At 45.7% G+C, this 16,503-nt stretch overlaps 1 protein-coding gene across 1 annotated transcript in view; it reads left to right on the plus strand.

Moving 5' to 3' along the window:
- The first annotated feature begins 6,011 nt into the window (after nt 1-6,011).
- The window catches only part of ALDH1L2 (aldehyde dehydrogenase 1 family member L2), a 47,021-nt gene continuing 36,529 nt past the window's right edge, over nt 6,012-16,503 (plus strand). The window contains 4 exon segments of the mRNA XM_014608339.3: nt 6,012-6,118; nt 9,579-9,723; nt 13,218-13,452; nt 15,902-16,067. Of these exon segments, the coding sequence (XP_014463825.2) occupies nt 6,053-6,118; nt 9,579-9,723; nt 13,218-13,452; nt 15,902-16,067 (612 nt within the window). The 5' untranslated portion in view covers nt 6,012-6,052.

Below are 16,503 nucleotides of genomic sequence, written 5' to 3' on the forward strand. Positions count from 1 at the left end.
TATTCACTCAAGGTTACTTACTGCACAGTAGTGCATGTGTAGACACCTGACTGGGAGCAAATGTGCTACCGGGTAGCAGGGGGTGGAGACAGTGTCCTCCTGCCCCACCAGCAGGGAGCTTCCAGCCCTTGCTATACAACTGTGAGGCAGGGCTGGGAGATCCTTATCTCCCAGTGCCAGCTCTGTGGTCACAGGACTGGCACTGGGAGATTCTTGTCTCTCAGCCTAAGCCCCACAGTCATGGGATCCAGGCTGGGAGATCCTTATTTCCCAGTGCCAGCTTCATGGTCACATGGCTGGTGCTGGGAGATTCTTTTTTCCCAACATCAGGTCCACGATCCTGGGGCTGGCACTGGGAGATTCTTTGTTCCTAGCCCTAGCCCTATGGTCGTAGGATCCGGGCTGGGAGATCCTTGTCTCCCAGAGCCAGCTCTGTTGTTATGGGGCTGGTGCTAGGAGTTTCTTCTCTCCCAGCCCAAGCCCCATGGTTGTGGGACCTGGGCTGGGAGATCCCTATCTCCCAGTGCCAGCTCCATGGTCATGGGGCCGGCACTGGGAAATAAGGATCTTCCAGCCTGGGCCCCATGAAAATGGGGGAAGACTCTCCCAGCACTAGCCCTGCAACCATGGAGCCGGTGCTAGGAGATAAAAATCTCCTAGCCCAGGTCCCACAGTCATGGAGCACAAGCTGTGAGCTCCCTGCTGCCAGGGCAAGGAGACATTGTCTCTGCCCAGGGTCCAGTGGCAGAGCCTGCCCTGGCAGCAGGCAGCTCCCAGGAGCAGGAAGCAATGTCCCAGCCCCCACCAGGAGACAGCTCTCTTCTGGCCCCTGGGCTAGCTCCCCCGACTGCTGCAAATGCCTGTTGCAGGGCTGCAGAACTGGGCACAGTACCAGCTCCGGTCTCACCAGTGCCGAGTAGAGCAGAAGAATCACCTCCTTGGTTTTGCTGAAGATGCATCGATTGATGCATGCCAGAGTATTATATACCCTACTGGCTACGGCATCGCACTTCCGGCTCATATTCATACTGTGATCTGTTATTACCCCGAGGTCCCTTTCATTCGTGGTGCTAGTCAGTATGGTGCCACCAAGCCTATAAGTGTGTTGGGGGTTGCTTGTCCTGAGGTGGAGCACTTTACGTTTCTCGATGTTGAACTTCATCAGGTTCTGATCTGCCCAGCTTGCTAGCCTGTCTAGGTCCACCTGTATCTGTAGCCTATCTTCAAGTGTGACCACGTTCCCCCATAACTTGGTGTTGTCCATGAACTTGGCCAGTGAGCTCTTCACCTCCACATCCAATTCGTTAATAAAGATGTTGTAAAGTACTGGACCGATCACTGACCCCTGCAGGACACCACTGCCCACTTCTTGCCAGGATGACACAGATCTGTTCACTATGACTCTCTGGGTCCTATCCTGCAGCCAGTTTCTCACCCACCTGACTGTCTTGGAATTAAGCCCACGATCCTCCAATTTTCTCACGAGGACATTGTGGGATACTAGATCAAAGACCTTTTGGAAGTCAGAGGCGCCCGCAATGTAGAGGCTCCCAGTGTCCAAAGCTTGAAGTAGCTACAGGTGATGAATGGTGCCCAGCTCCTTTTCTATACTCACTCATGTAAGTGTTCGATTTGTGATTGCATATGTTCTTTGAATATGACATGGCTGTTGCCTGGCTCATTATAAAGACATTGTAGTATGTCTTCAGATTTGGGAAATCTAGACCTTACACACTACTTCATCTGATTTCATAGATTTCATAGACATTAGGGCTGGAAGGGACCTTGGAAGATCATCGAGTCCAGCCCCCTGCCCAAAGGGCAGGAAGTCAGCTGGGGTCATAGGATCCCAGCAAGATAAGCATCCAGTTTCGTCTTGAAGGTGTTCAATGAAGGCACTTGAGCCACCTCCGGTGGCAGGCTGTTCCAGACCTTGGGGGCTCGGACAGTAAAGAAATTCTTCCTTATGTCCAGCCTGAAACGATCTTGTAGTAAGTAGTTTGTGACCATTCGACCTCGTCATCCCTTGGGGCGCTCTGGTGAACAAATGTTCCCCCAGATACTGGTGGTCACCCCTGATAAACTTGTAGGTGGCCATCAGATCAACCCTGAGCCTGCGCTTTTCCAGCCTAAAGAGCCCCAGGGCTCTCAGCCTGTCATCGTAGGGTCTGCTTCCCTGACCTCTGATCATGCGCGTGGCTCTACTCTGGACTCTCTCAAGCTTCTCCACATCCTTTTTGAATTGTGGAGCCCAAAACTGGACGCAGTACTCCAGCTGCGGCCTCACTAAGGCTGAGTACAAGGGGAGAATGACGTCCCGGGATTTGCTTGAGAAGCATCTATGGATGCAAGCCAGCGTTTTGGTCGCTTTACTAGCCGCAGCATCGCATTGCAGGCTCATGTTCATCTTGTAGTCAATGATGACCCCCAAGTCTCTTTCTTCCATAGTGCTAGCCAACATAGCACTGCCGAGCCTATAAGGATGCTGCGGGTTTTTCTTCCCAAGGTGGAGAACCTTGCATTTATCGGTGTTGAACACCATCAGATTCTCGTCCGCCCACTTGCTGAGCCTGTCCAGGTCAGCCTGGATCACCCGCCTGTCTTCTGGTGTGGATGCTTTGCCCCAAAGTTTGGTGTCATCGGCGAACTTGGCCAGTCCACTTCTGACTCCAGTGTCCACATCATTAATGAAAATGTTGAACAGTATGGGTCCAAGGACAGAGCCTTGGGGGACCCCACTGGTCACAGGACACCACGATGAGTGACTTCCATCAATTACTACCCTCTGGGTCCGACCCCAGAGCCAATTTTCCAGCCAGTGGATCGTGGAGGACCCAAGGCGACAATTGGCCAGTTTCTCCAAGAGGCAATCATGGGAAACCAGATCGAAGGCTTTTTTGAAGTCAAGATATATGACATCAATCTCTTCTCCCTTGTCCAGGTGATAGGTCACCTGGTCGTAGAAGGAAATGATATTGGTCAAGCAAGACCTACCCGCAACAAACCTGTGCTGGCTATCCCTTAAGATGTTGACGTCGGCCAGTCCATTAAGGATGGCCTCTTTAATAAACTTTTCTAAGATCTTCCCTGGGATAGAAGTCAGGCTGATGGGCCTATAGTTAGCCAGATCCACTTTCCTCCCTTTCTTGAAGATAGGCACCACATTGGCCTTCTTTCAGTCTTTGGGCACTACACCAGAGCGCCAAGAGTTTTCAAAGATCCGTGCTAGAGGCTGGGCTATGATGCTCGCCAGCTCCTTGAGTACCCTGGGGTGAAGATTGTCAGGGCCAGCTAACTTGAAGGTATCCAGCTTCTCAAGATGTTCCTTCACAAGGTCAGCATTAATGGAGGCCAGGGGATCACCCTCACCCGGACTTCCCGGCCCTGTAGCGGGCATGGGCGTCCCATGGGGCTGATGAAAGACTGACGCAAAGTACCTATTTAATAGGTTGGCTTTTTCCTGGGCGTCAGTTGTCAGTTGCCCCATCTGGTTCAGCAGGGGTCCAATGTTGCCCCTGCTTTTCCTCCATCTCCCCACATATCTGAAAAAGGACTTTTTATTGTCCTTGATGCTCAAAGCTAGCTGGAGTTCAATTGCAGCCTTGGCTTTCCTGGTCTGCTCCCTATAGGACCGGACCAGTGCAGAATAATCCTCCTTGGAGGTGACTCCCATCCTCCATCCTTTGTAGGCCTTTCTTTTTAGCCTCAGGAGGTCTGCTAGGTCCCTGGAGAGCCAGGGGGGCTGCTGTGCCCTCTTGCTGTCTTTCCTCTGAGATGGAAAAGACTTAGTTTGTGCATTGAGGATCGCTCCCTTGAGGAGCAACCACTCTTCTTGAACTCCCCTCTCCCTGGGGTCACGGTCCCTTAGGGCCTCACTGACAAGCATCCTGAGCTTGTCAAAGTCGGCTTTCCTGAAGTCAAGGACTTCCGTGTTGCTGACTGACTTGCCAGCTTTTCGGCGGATGGTGAAGGTGATCAGCTCGTGATCTGGTACCGGAAGTCTCTTAAAGTGGGTGTACCACTGGTTCCTCATTCGCTGCTCCAAAATTTTAAGAAAACATTCCTATTCAATTAATAGTGTTTGTATATTTGGAGTAGGAGTCTCCTAAGGATGTATAGCAGGGGTCAGCAATCCGTAGCCTGCATGCCATTTTGCTCCGCGCACCAAAGTTGACCCAGTCTCCAGGCAGATGCTGCCAATCACAGAGCCCAGGCTGCTTGCAGCAGGTGGTAGGGAGGTTGCAAGCCCTGCTGCGAGCAGCCTGAGCTCCATGGCAGGCACAACTGTCCAGTGCCCAGGCTGGATGTGGCAGGCAGCCGGGAGGTTGCAACCAGTGCATCAGGGTCCGGCACCCCAGCCCGGTTCCATGGTGGTTGCTATGCATGTTCCAGGGCGCATGGCAGGAAAGGGGCCTGGGGCAGTGCAGCCCCACCTCTTCCCTGCTGTGCTCCCTGTAGCCACTGCCAGCAGGGAGCTGGGCCAGGGCTCCAGACCCTGGTGCAGCTGCTTGTAAGCTCGCAGCTGCCTGCTGAGATCAGCCTGGGCTAATTATACAACCCAGCCCTGCTCCCTTGCCTTGTCTTTGCAGTGGGGGTTATGTGCCCACTTCATGGGCTTCCTTTGTGGGAGTGCCTCATGCTCCCTGCCTTGCAGTCCAGGCCGGACTAAGTCTTTAGTGGGCCCTAGGCAAACAAACTTGTGGTCCCCTACTTAATACTGTATATTTATATTACTTTTTTCATTCAATAATTATAATATGTAAAATAAGCACAACTGGGCCCCTTCTTCACTTAGGGCCCTAGGCATGTGCCTGTTTTGCCTATGTGTTAATCTGACCTGGCTTGCAGTACCCAGAACTGGCAGCCAGCAGCAGCTCTCCCTTGTCTTTCCCTCCTCTCTCAGCATGCTGCCCCCATGCATTTGGGACTGGAGAGGTTGTATTCATTTGAATAGTGGCTCTGGATTGTAAATCTTTGCTCTGTCGGGGGAAGCGACTGCAAACTTTCCCCCTTTCTCTCTTGTGCCATTTTTGTGTGTGCGCTCTGCCCCTTTGTGCAGCCAGTGCCTTGCGATCAGGGGAGGAGAGGGCACTGGAAGGCTGCTGTAGCTGCTGCCTGGAAGAGCCCTCCAGGGGGGACAGCCTCCCCATTGGAGCAACTCCTTCTCCCCTCATGTGGAGGTGGCTGCTTGCAAAAGGCAAGCCACAAGGCTGCAAGCTGCTGTGCTGGGGCTTGGAACCCTGGCCTGGCTTGTTGCTGGCAGTGGCTGCATGTGTACCTCAGGGAGCACGGTGGGAAAAGGGCCAGGGCTGCACTGTCATGATAAGGATTGGGCCCCTTGCAGCTCCACCACTATCTGCCCTGGCACGCCAACATGTTCAGAGTCCAGGGTGCCGGGTTTTTGGGCGCTCAGCCCAAAAACATTACCAAACCCTGATTTATAAGTAATCTGAGTTAATCTGTATTAATTGGCTGAGAGTGACAGCTTCACATTTACTCAGGCCAGTGATGATCTGCATGGTAGTTGGGTCTGTGCTAATTTTAACATTTTATTTTGGTTAGCTGGGGATTAGTATTTACATATACTTCAATGCCGCCAACTGACCTTGGAAATCTCATTAAACAAAGCTGAGCCCAGTACTTGTATTTCATTAGTGCTAATGCCTCTGATTTGTTCCTATTAATCTTGTGTCCAGACATGATGCCCAAATGTTTTGATGAGTTCTAATAATCGGGGTCCTGTCCTTTTAGACGGAGAGTAAAACCTGCATACACTCGGGTCTCTCTTTCTGTGAGGGTTGCATTCCAAAAACCCCCCTGTCGCAGAGTACCTGGGTACCCTGCTCCTAAAGAGGGAAAACTACTAGGGAAAGAGCCCTAGCAGTGAGTAAAGAGCACAGCTGTTGGTTACCAGGGGCAACTGGAGCCAGCAAGCCCCATACCTGCCAGAGGTCAGCTGACTGAAGGGGCAGGGCCTGGCTCCCTGATAAACCCTAGGGGCTGAGGCCAGAGGCAGTGCCCTGCCAGCAGCAAGGGAGGAAGGAGCTAGGTCATGGAAGAGAGGAGAAGCCTGATGCAGGAGCAGCGTCTGACACTGCTGCGAGATGAAGAATCCCCGGTAAGCTTGAACGTTGTTATGGCCGGGCGGCTTCTGTTTATGTTATAGCCAAGGGGCTTGCATTTGTGTTGCTGTTCCTCACTGGTGGTTTGGCTGAGGCTATTAGGGGTTGGAGGAGGCCTCATAGGGGACCCACAGCAGCGTGGGGACCCCAGCACCAACAAAGGCGCAGCATTTTGACCCCAGCCCTAGGGAAGGGGGCAGCATTACGGAGAAGTGCCAGAGAGAGGGCATGGAGAGAGACAGGGCTGTGGAGAGCCCAAGCGCCAGAGAGAGGGTGTAGACCTGGACCGAACAACGTCTATTCCAGCTGCAGGGCTTGGGGCGTGGTACAGGGATGGTTGGAGCCACGTATAGCCCATAAGGCTAGGGTGCCCCTGAAGCACCCATTGCAGAGCAGGACCCACAAGGGGTCCGGGAGTCCATGGGGCAGATATTACAGCAACCCGTGTCCAAGAGGACGTAAGGCAGCATCCCATACATTTTATCTCCATCAAAGACATGGTGGGCGAGAAGTGAGGGTGCCCTTTGGGCCAACTTGGCACGGGGAGAGGGCCTTGAGGAGATCACGGCCCTCCTGCAGGACCCTGCCATGACACCCCCACATAAAGCGAATCCATTATTACATGCAATTAATAGGGATACATACCAGCCTCCATTTTCATTTCATGTAAGTCAAGCTCAGGAGGGGGGGGTTAGGAGATGCTCTAGAAAGTTGCTTAGATGACGTCACTAAATTCAATAATAAAGGCAAATAGATACACCACAATACGGGTGCAAGTAGGCACTGCATGGAACAATGGGCGGTGCAAGATTAAGGCAAGTGATGGCATCGCATACCTACCTCACTCACCCTCCCACAATGCTTCACGCGCATAACTGCATAGCTGCGTTGCATGCTTCTTCACATAAGATCGAATTTTTCTCGCACAAAACAAGTTTCTGGTGTAGATAAGGTTTTGCATATAGGCAAATTGGCACAAAACAAATCCACATAAAGAGAGACCCGAGTGTATTTTCTTCATGCAACAAAATTGTGTTCTGGGAGGCCAGTTTCAATATCCATTGTATCTGTACTGCCCTAGATTGTATATGCCAGTGACTCCAGTATGTTTGTCTCTATAATGAGAATGGTACTAAAATATAGTTACTGGTGATCACCAGGCAGTAGGAGGTCATTGTAGAGCTATTCAGTTACACTGATAGTCAGCACTGAATCCCATTCTTTCACAGACTGTAAAAAAAAAAAAAGGGTAATGCCATGCAGTTTTAATCAACGGCTTTTTCAGTGTCTAGCAAGAATCCTGGCAAAGGTTCCCTCAAGTGGTGTGGCACTGCAGTTGTTTCAACAAGTAACCTCTGTTGTTTGACCCACACCTCAATTTTATCAATCTGACCTAATTTACCTATATTTAAGCATTTTAGACGTAAATGCCAGGCTCAGTCCCTCTGTGCAGACTTAGAGGTAGAATACTCTATCCTCTCTCTGCTTCCAGTTCAGTGTTGTCAAGGTCCCCACTGACATTAAAAAAACTCAAATGGCTGTACCTTTTCTGTCAGTAATTCACACAATCATGATATTATATCTCTCTGACCTGCTTTTAAGGCCTATCACTTTGTCCTTCAGTCTGAGTTTGTTTTGCATTTGTTCCTACTGACCTGTCTTTCATTAACTTTTTTCCTCTAGGCTGGATATCGATTCCTCTAACTCAGTAATTTCTGTAACGGGGGGATATAGGAATTTGCAAAGTGGCTAAGCAGTTTGCCTATGAACATAGGACACTGGACTCAGTGATCCAAGAGGCCCCTTCTAGTCCATTGTTTTTAATCTGTCAGATCTCCAGTCAAACATTTTATTACTCCCACGTCCTCATCCTGGAATTTCGCTGTCCATAGGTGTTGCCATCTTGGAATTGGTGGTTCCTGTATGGGCCATTCTTTACTACAAAATTAGTGCTGTGATGGGGCAAACTAATTCCCCCCAGATGTCATTAAACTCCTCATCTTCACTGGCAGGAGTCCTTTGTTCTGGTGGACATTTTAAAAGTAGTGAGGATATTGTACCATCTCCATAGTGTGAGATGACCTGTCCTGCCTCTTGACACATACCTATCTGGTTTCTAGGACAAAACTGTTTAAGGGTCTCAGAAGGATTGCTACGTACAAATGTACTTTTGGTTGCTTGTTTTGTGATATAAAACTTGTTTATAGTAGAAGCTTAAGGGATTTAGGAACACTGCAGCAGGATTATATCTAGTGTTGGTTCTCTAAATGTAACTAATTAGTCCTCCTTCCCAAAAGAAATTTCTCTTATGTACTAAAAAGTATCTGTTATACATGGGAGGAAACCATAGATGTAGGAAGAAGCAATAGGCACCCTGGCTGATTTAGGTAAATACAATGTTGAACCTGATATTCTATATTACAATGTCATTACATTTCTTAGGGGAAAAAAAATCAAGTGTTCAATAAGGATAAAATTGGAAATTAGGGAGAATATTACAGAAACTTTAGTCTCACCTGAAAGGATTTTACTGTGAGTCTATTTCATATACTAGCAGCCCTTGACTTGCAACATTTAAAGTTACAACGTTTTGCCCTTACAGCATTCTGATGTCAGTTTTGACTTTACAACCCTTGATCCGATGTGACGCCACACCAGCGAACAAGTTCGCTGTGTCACCCATCTCCCTGGAGAACTTCTGTCCAAACTTCCTTGGACACTGCCTTAAAGAAAGAAGACATGACTCCAGAAAAACCTGCAGCCAGGGCTCCTGAGAAGATTCCGGCCAAGAACCCTTCAAAAAGTCCAACCAAGAGCCCTTCAAAACATCCAGCAAAGTCACCTCAAAGAAGTCCTTGCAAATCAATGATTGCTATTTACAATATAAATACATTGATGTAGCTATATTACTCATGTATAATTGATCGAGTACAAAATTCTAGGGTATTTTTGGTGCAAATAGGGTATCAGGCTTTGGTTCAGGAACCAATTCCCTATTTATAACATTGTTTCTTATGAGAAAATTGGTTCCGAGTTACAACGTTTTGACTTAAGACGTGGTTTTCAGGAACCAATTGTGTCGTAAGTCTGAGGACTGCCTGTACAGTGTCTTAGCTTACCAACCCTGGGTAAGAATAATGACTGCAGATGCTATTATGCTTTCATGTAACAAACAGAACATCTGATTGGTGAAACATCTGCTTGGGAAATAAAGAAAGCAGTGATGATACCAAGTGACATTTTTATGTTAAGAGCTATAATCTCACTAAATTGAATGGTATCTGCATTTAAGAGTTCAATAGAAAAACTAATAAATGATTCCTTCATAAACTATTGAGACAGAGACTGTTGCACAAGAAATCAAAGCACTGACTAAGTAAAGGGTAAGAGGGAATGATGATTATCAAGTATCTTTTATCCATACCAAAATGTAGTTGCTTTCTTTCTTGTTGATAGGTTTATTGTCAACGTAAACTAAAGCTAGCCCTGATAGGTCAGAGTCTTTTTGGACAAGAAGTCTACAGTCACCTGCGAAAAGAGGGTCATAAAGTCGTAGGAGTTTTCACAGTTCCAGACAAGAATGGACAAGCAGATCCTTTGGGTAAGTATCACCACCATGGTACTGTCCTGCTCGTGAGTAAATGCGGGTTGCTTCTGGGTGAGAAGGCATTTGTCCACGAGGCAGTGATTTGTATATCTTGCTGTTTCATACCCAAGTCTAGCCTGGAATTACAAAAGAGTTAATCTAGGGTTCTTAGTTCCATGCTGAGTTAAATTCCAGCGTTGGTTATCTGGGGCTGGACTATTATTGTAAAATTTGTCCTTTGTAAGGGACTGTCCATAGTTGTGCTGCCTAAGCAGTTTGAACAGATGATTGTGACTTAACTGTGTTGCAGTCTGCCTCCTGGCCTCTTCCTTGCTTTGTAGGAGAAGTAAATTGCTGTTGGGCTTATATGCAGCATAACGTATATCACCCAATTTGCCAACATAGCTGTCCTGTTTGGCACACTTCAGGGCTTTGAGCCAAGACACTATCCATTTCTGGCAGGTGGGCAGAGAGGTCCGGGAGCCTAGAGGGGAAGTATCAGTCTGTAGAGCCTGCTTCTCATTCCACCCATGGCAGAGGTAGCTGTCCAAGGGAGTAAGGGAAGGAATTGCATTCGGTTATGCCCCTGCATTGGTGTACAGGGGTGTTTGGTCCCTCTGAAGGAATAGTTACCAACTGATAAACCTTGCTGGTGCATATGCATGTGCAGAATGGCTCTCTCCCTGAGTCCAGGAGCTGCTTTGAAAGGACCGTCTCAATAGTAATGTGATTGTTAATAAACAAGAATGAAACTCTTAATCATACTAATTAAACAACTGCCAAAGTATCATTAAATTCTGATTAGTCACTCAGGTTAAAATTGCATTTCATGTGTTATTTCTAGTCATTCAGTGTGTTTTGTCAGGTTCTGACGTATTAACACAAGACCTTTTATTAAGGAAATAAGTTAACTATAAATGCTGCTTATTTAGCCAATGCTTCTCCCAAGCCTACACATTGTTTTCAAGCGTATTAAATTTTTAACTAAAAAATTGTAAATAAATAAATTAGTTTTCACACTTGGGAATAATTAGTCAAGGTGTCAACTGTCCTCAAAGTGATAATTAGATTAAGCATGGGGAGATAATCTAATGCATAATTGTGCTGTTGTTCAAAATAGGCAGACAAGGTTCTTTGGGTAAATCTGATATTTTTTTATTAGACCAACTAAAATAATTGGAAAAATTCTTCCTTGCAAGCTTTCAGGGAAACAAACATCCTTCAGTCAGGCTGAGAAAGTGTCAACATAAGCAGTTACCACTCTGGGAAAACTTCCCTGGATTTTAAACAATTGTTTGTTTGAAATGGGTCATGGAATTAGTTTATAGTACACTAGATGATTAGAATTTGCTTTTTGTGGGTACTTTGCTATATTTATGCTCAGATGACTTAAGGAGATTCTGCAGGGACTGGGTTGTGGGCAGTCTTGCCTAATGGTTAAACCCCTGGGTAAGGCAAGAGGCAAACCACAGGCCAAGTCAGGGGTCAGGAATCAAAGACCAAGTTATCATATCCAAAGGCAAGGATTTCTTTGGGCGATATCTTTGTCCCAACTACACAGATGGTCCAACGAAAGAGAAGCTTTTGAATGCAAGACCTTCTCTCTCAGGTCAGAAGAATGTCTTGTATTCAATCTTGTCCAACTTTACCCCAAGTATACAGTTGATCCAATAAGAGCTATCATCCTAAGAAATTTCTGCCTCTCACATAATTCCTGAACTATCACAGCTACAACATCACTCTTACACTACCAGATCCAAAGGGAAATCTAGGGGCAGAGTCCAAATCATGGGCCAGGTCAAGGCTAGAAGATGGAATCAAAGTCAAGGTACACCAGGAGCATCAAATAAGAGCTCTATTTTGACTAGGCAGGGAACAGAATGAGTCGAGCCCTATGGAAAAAATAGCATACGAAACAGTAAAGGCTGTATCATGCTGTGTACACACAAGGGGGTTCAATTTAGGTTGCTTAGGCAACTTTCATTCTGGCATTTTGAGTGCTTGATTTTGCAACTTCAATAATGCTCTTTTGATGTGACTTGTCTTGAAAGGAAAAAAGATTAAAAAACCAGGAAGTCTACCATGTGGCATCATATTGCCAGTCACAATGCCTTCCTCCGTGATCTTGATCAGGGCTCTGAATCTCATTGTACTACAGCATCTCATTTGTTAAATAAGGACAGTAGTACTTCTCCTCCACTCTTTGTTTTGTCCTTGTAGGCTGGAAAACACTTCTGGGCAGGGTCCTGTTTCTGTTTGGGCATCTGTGTCTACCAGACACAATGGGGCCCTGACCTCAACTGCAGCCTGTAGGTGCTACTGCTTGGCAAATAATAAGTATTATTGTTATTCAGTACTAACTTTCACAAGTGTCAACATTTTGAACCCAAACTCTTTTTAGATTGCTTTTAACATGTACCCCATCCCATCCATTACTATTGTATCTAGTTGAATATCAAGCTATTAGCAGTGTGCAAAGCAGGCCCTATTTGATTTGGATTCAGATTTGGCCCGAATTGGGGACAGTGATTTGTTTCATTGATTCGGATTACTGTCTCCAGTTCGATTTGGCCGAATCCGAATCTGAAGATTTGATGCTGATTTGGAGAATCAGCGATTCAGACATAGACACAGCTTTAAATGTTTTTCCTATATACCTCAAGGTACCAGTGCAGCTCATGTTCTCTGTGATGCTGGGGCAGATGCAGTGTCCCACAGGAGTGTGGGGGGGCCCTCCACGTGCTCAGTGGTGAACCTGGAAGTGGACCAGAGTCCGCTTCCAGGTCCACCGGGGAGCACACTGGGGGCACCCCACCCACCCCCTGGTTCGGCAATCAGTTACGGGAGACCTGGGGGCCTCCCCAGACCTAGTAGGCACCAGTTGCACAGGGGGCCCCCCCATACCTCCCTGGCTTGGCACTCCCCGGCAGACTCAGAAGTGGACCGGAAGTGCTTCTGGTCCACTTCAGGTCTGCTGCCGAGCACACTGGGGAGCCCCCTGCACTCCGGTGGGGGACTCCATGCACCCCAGCACTGCAGCATTCACGAGTTGCCTGGTACCTTGGGGTATGTAGAAAAAACATTTAAAAGCTGTGTCTATGTCCGAATCTTTCCAAATCTCTCTGAATCAATTCAGAGGGTTCCAGTTCGATTTGGAGAGATTAAAGGGTCCTCCGATTCCATTCGGTTTTAGACACTGAATCGAATCAGGGACTGACGCTTCTCAGAGCCTTACAGGCTATGCTGCCATAGGGAGCAGACAGCTTATTTCATCTAGTAACATGTTCCCTACCCTGAAGGGCTAGGAAATCTGTGGGCACAAGCTAACCTATACAGGACAGTGCACTATAAAGATGCTTTGGTATCAGTATAAACACGGTTTTCCATCTAATTTTTTTTATTAGGTTTTTAGCTGTCCTGCTATGTCCTCCTAATCTGTTCTTGTTTTAACTTTTGCCATGAAATGCTTTTTTTTTTTTTTTTTAGCATAATATTTTCTTGTCCCTTAGCACTTTCAGCAGAGAAAGACGGCACCCCTGTTTTCAAGTTCCCCAGATGGAGAGTTAAGGGCAAGCCAATCCAGGAAGTAGTTGAAGCCTATCGATCTCTTGGAGCAGAGTTAAATGTCCTTCCATTCTGTACACAGTTCATCCCTATGGATGTTATTGACTATCCAAAACATGGCTCAATTATCTATCACCCATCCATCCTTCCCCGGCACAGAGGAGCTTCTGCTATCAACTGGTGAGATATTATTTTTACAAAAGAAACCAAATCTATTTAGATTTCCATGTCTTTTACAGCTAAGTGTGCCAGATCCTCAGCTGGTATTAACTAGCACAGCTCCATTGACTTAAATGGGGTTGCACTGCTTTACACCAGCTGAGAACCTTTGCTTGATACCCTACACCTGCATTCCATTTGATTTTTATCAGATTTATGAGAGCGCCACTGCTGTTATTGCTAATGCTTTGAGAAGATCAATAGTGAACCACTTTCCTTCATTTTTACTCATATAGCTCTATACAATGTCATAAGAAACAGAAGAAGCTTCATATTAAATGAAGAGAGTTAAAGCGAGAGGTTCAGATATGTGTTGCAGGAACCAGGGAAACTACATATATCTGAAAACTTTTATTATATCTGTAGTGTCAACCCTTCTTTCTGTACAGATACACACAGGTTCACTTTTCCTGCTGTATAAAAAGATTTAATGACATGTCTCCCAAGGCTAATAGTAGCTCCACAGTCAAATCCACCAGAATTAGAATTTGCTAAGGCTTATTACAGTGTGTATGGCTGTTGTCATCACTACTAGGTAGCTTTTCTCCTTTAAATCTTCTCTTGGATTTGCTGTATGAGCAAGCAAAACCAGAAATATGAGCAGCTTAGGACCAAGGGTCATATTTCCAGGGTCTGGGAATCTCTTCCTTCTGCAGTGGGTTTGTCTGCAGTCATGTTAGCTTTTGTCCTTGTTCTGTGATCCTTGTCTAGCATGAGCTGGATCACAGCTTGGAGACTACTAGAGAGGGGAGGGGAAGAGAGACTATGGATCATATCTGTCCTTTTAGAAAGAGTGTTGCGGATTTGGCTGTAGCCAAATAGTCAAAGTGTCCGCTAATGTTGTGTGTCTTGGTTTTTAGGTGCACGATTAGAGACGCCTATGTCTGATTTTTCAGCAGCGCTGATAATTATCAGCTCTAAAAGAGAACTGGAATATAGGTGACTCTGGAACTGATTTTAGCCAAAGGGAAATCCTGAGTTTTTGCAAATCAGCATACTAATACAAAAAATATATAATATTGTACATTTGGCAGGGGGTGGTGGTGTCAGGGCCCTGTTCATGTGCAAATTAAATCTAAATAGAAACCACCTATAAAGTTGTTACACATGTTCAACTAACTTAATTACTTAACTAACTTATTACTAACTTAATACCTGGTTGGTTCTTTTTATAGCTGGATAGTTATTTTTATAATGTGATAATTACTTTGCATGTGTGGCCAGTCTAAATTTATTGCACAATTAACCAGTTAATTGCATAATATGTAATGTGTAGCAGGGGTCTTAGTAACTCGGCTATATTATTAATTTGCACCAGCTAAGCATGTGCCTGGTTCTGGCCCATTTGGTGGCAAAGGGAAGCAGCGAGCACTTCCTCTGTGCCAAGCTGTGGAGAAAGGGCAGCAGCAGTGGCTGGGTCCGAACACTCGCCTTCCGCTAGCCTCTGACCCCAGCTCAGTCATTCTGGCCCATGGCTTGAAAAGGTTGTCAACTACTGTCCTAAAGCTTTCTGCAGTATTGCTGTACTCTGTTAAGCAGCAATCCTTTTCCAGCTTGAAATGGGCTGCATGTCGGTTACAATTAACTCAGTTTTTCTTACCTACCCTGTAGGTATGTTGTGAGGCTTTAGTAAACAGTTTGAGTAAATAACTTTGAGACACTCAAACAGCAGACTCTGTAGAATCATAGGGTGTCTGTACATGTGCAGGACGCCTTCTCCGACACATTCTAATTAGAATTTGTCAGAGCAGACTCGATTAATCTCAATTAATGGAGTCTTCTAGAGCGTTCTAATTGGAACACTCCCAGCAGCCTCGCCATCACATGTATTCAGCATCCCTGCGTTTCAAAGTGATAGCAGGAGCACTTTAAGTAAAGTTCATTGAACAGACTTTAGCAAGTGTCCCCACCACCATTTTGAAGTGTGGGACACTGAACAAAACACCTACAGTGTCTTGTATAATTACAGCAGCTCCCAAGAGCCGCTGTAATTCAAATTCCCCCTCCACCCCAGAGCACGTGTATAGATGTCCATAAGTATTATTTTGTTAGTATCATACATCCAAAAAGCATCACAGTCAGCTGCAGAAATTTTGCACCACTTAAATATTTCCATTCGTAATTCATTTAAAATGACACACAAACCGTGTGATGCAGACCGAGGTAGAAGCACTGGACTGCAAGTTGCAACACGTAAGATATAAGTCACAGCTTTCCTTACGTCTTTGTATGTGAACCACGCATGTCAAACCAGTAGTTCCCTAAATAAGTTTAGTGAAATCACTGTACTAATAGATTCTCAGCCCTCCCCCTTTTGAGTGCAACAGGCATATAAACTGCTAATGAATAGATTAATATTTTTTACTATAGTCATTCCATCTGTATTTATTCTGAAATATTTTATTTATAGGACTTTAATCCAAGGAGATAAGAAAGCAGGATTTACTGTTTTCTGGGCTGATGATGGTCTGGACACTGGACCAATTCTTCTGCAACAAGAATGTGATGTAGAACCAAATGATACTGTGGATGACCTGTATAATCGCTTTCTTTTTCCGGAAGGAGTGAAAGCTATGGTATGTCTATCTATGTTAACTATCAACATTTTATAAGGAAGAGCCTGCCCCTTCTAATCCTCTTGGAATCTGAACATAAATGAAAGGTAATAAGATATTAAATAATTTGGCCCAGCGTTTCACTTGGAGTAAATCTGCATATCTCTTTTAACTTCCAGTGCTGATATGTTGGAAATCTGACCCAAAGTATTTTTTACTAAATCCGTATTCCACAGAAGCAAGCAGGTCAAAGTAATCTCTGATGTAATTCCTTTGACTTCAGTGGAGTTACATTTAGGATGAATTTGACCCGTTGATTTTAAATTTTAAGTTTAAACTAACCAGCTACAATATTTAGAGCTCTTAAAAAACAGGGGATTTGCAGATTTATAATAAGGTTTTGAATTAAAAAAAAAAGCAAAACAAAACAAAAACTGTTTAAAGATTCATCTCTCTC

Source organism: Alligator mississippiensis, chromosome 4 (assembly GCF_030867095.1).
Source record: "Alligator mississippiensis isolate rAllMis1 chromosome 4, rAllMis1, whole genome shotgun sequence".
Lineage (NCBI taxonomy): Eukaryota > Metazoa > Chordata > Crocodylia > Alligatoridae > Alligator > Alligator mississippiensis.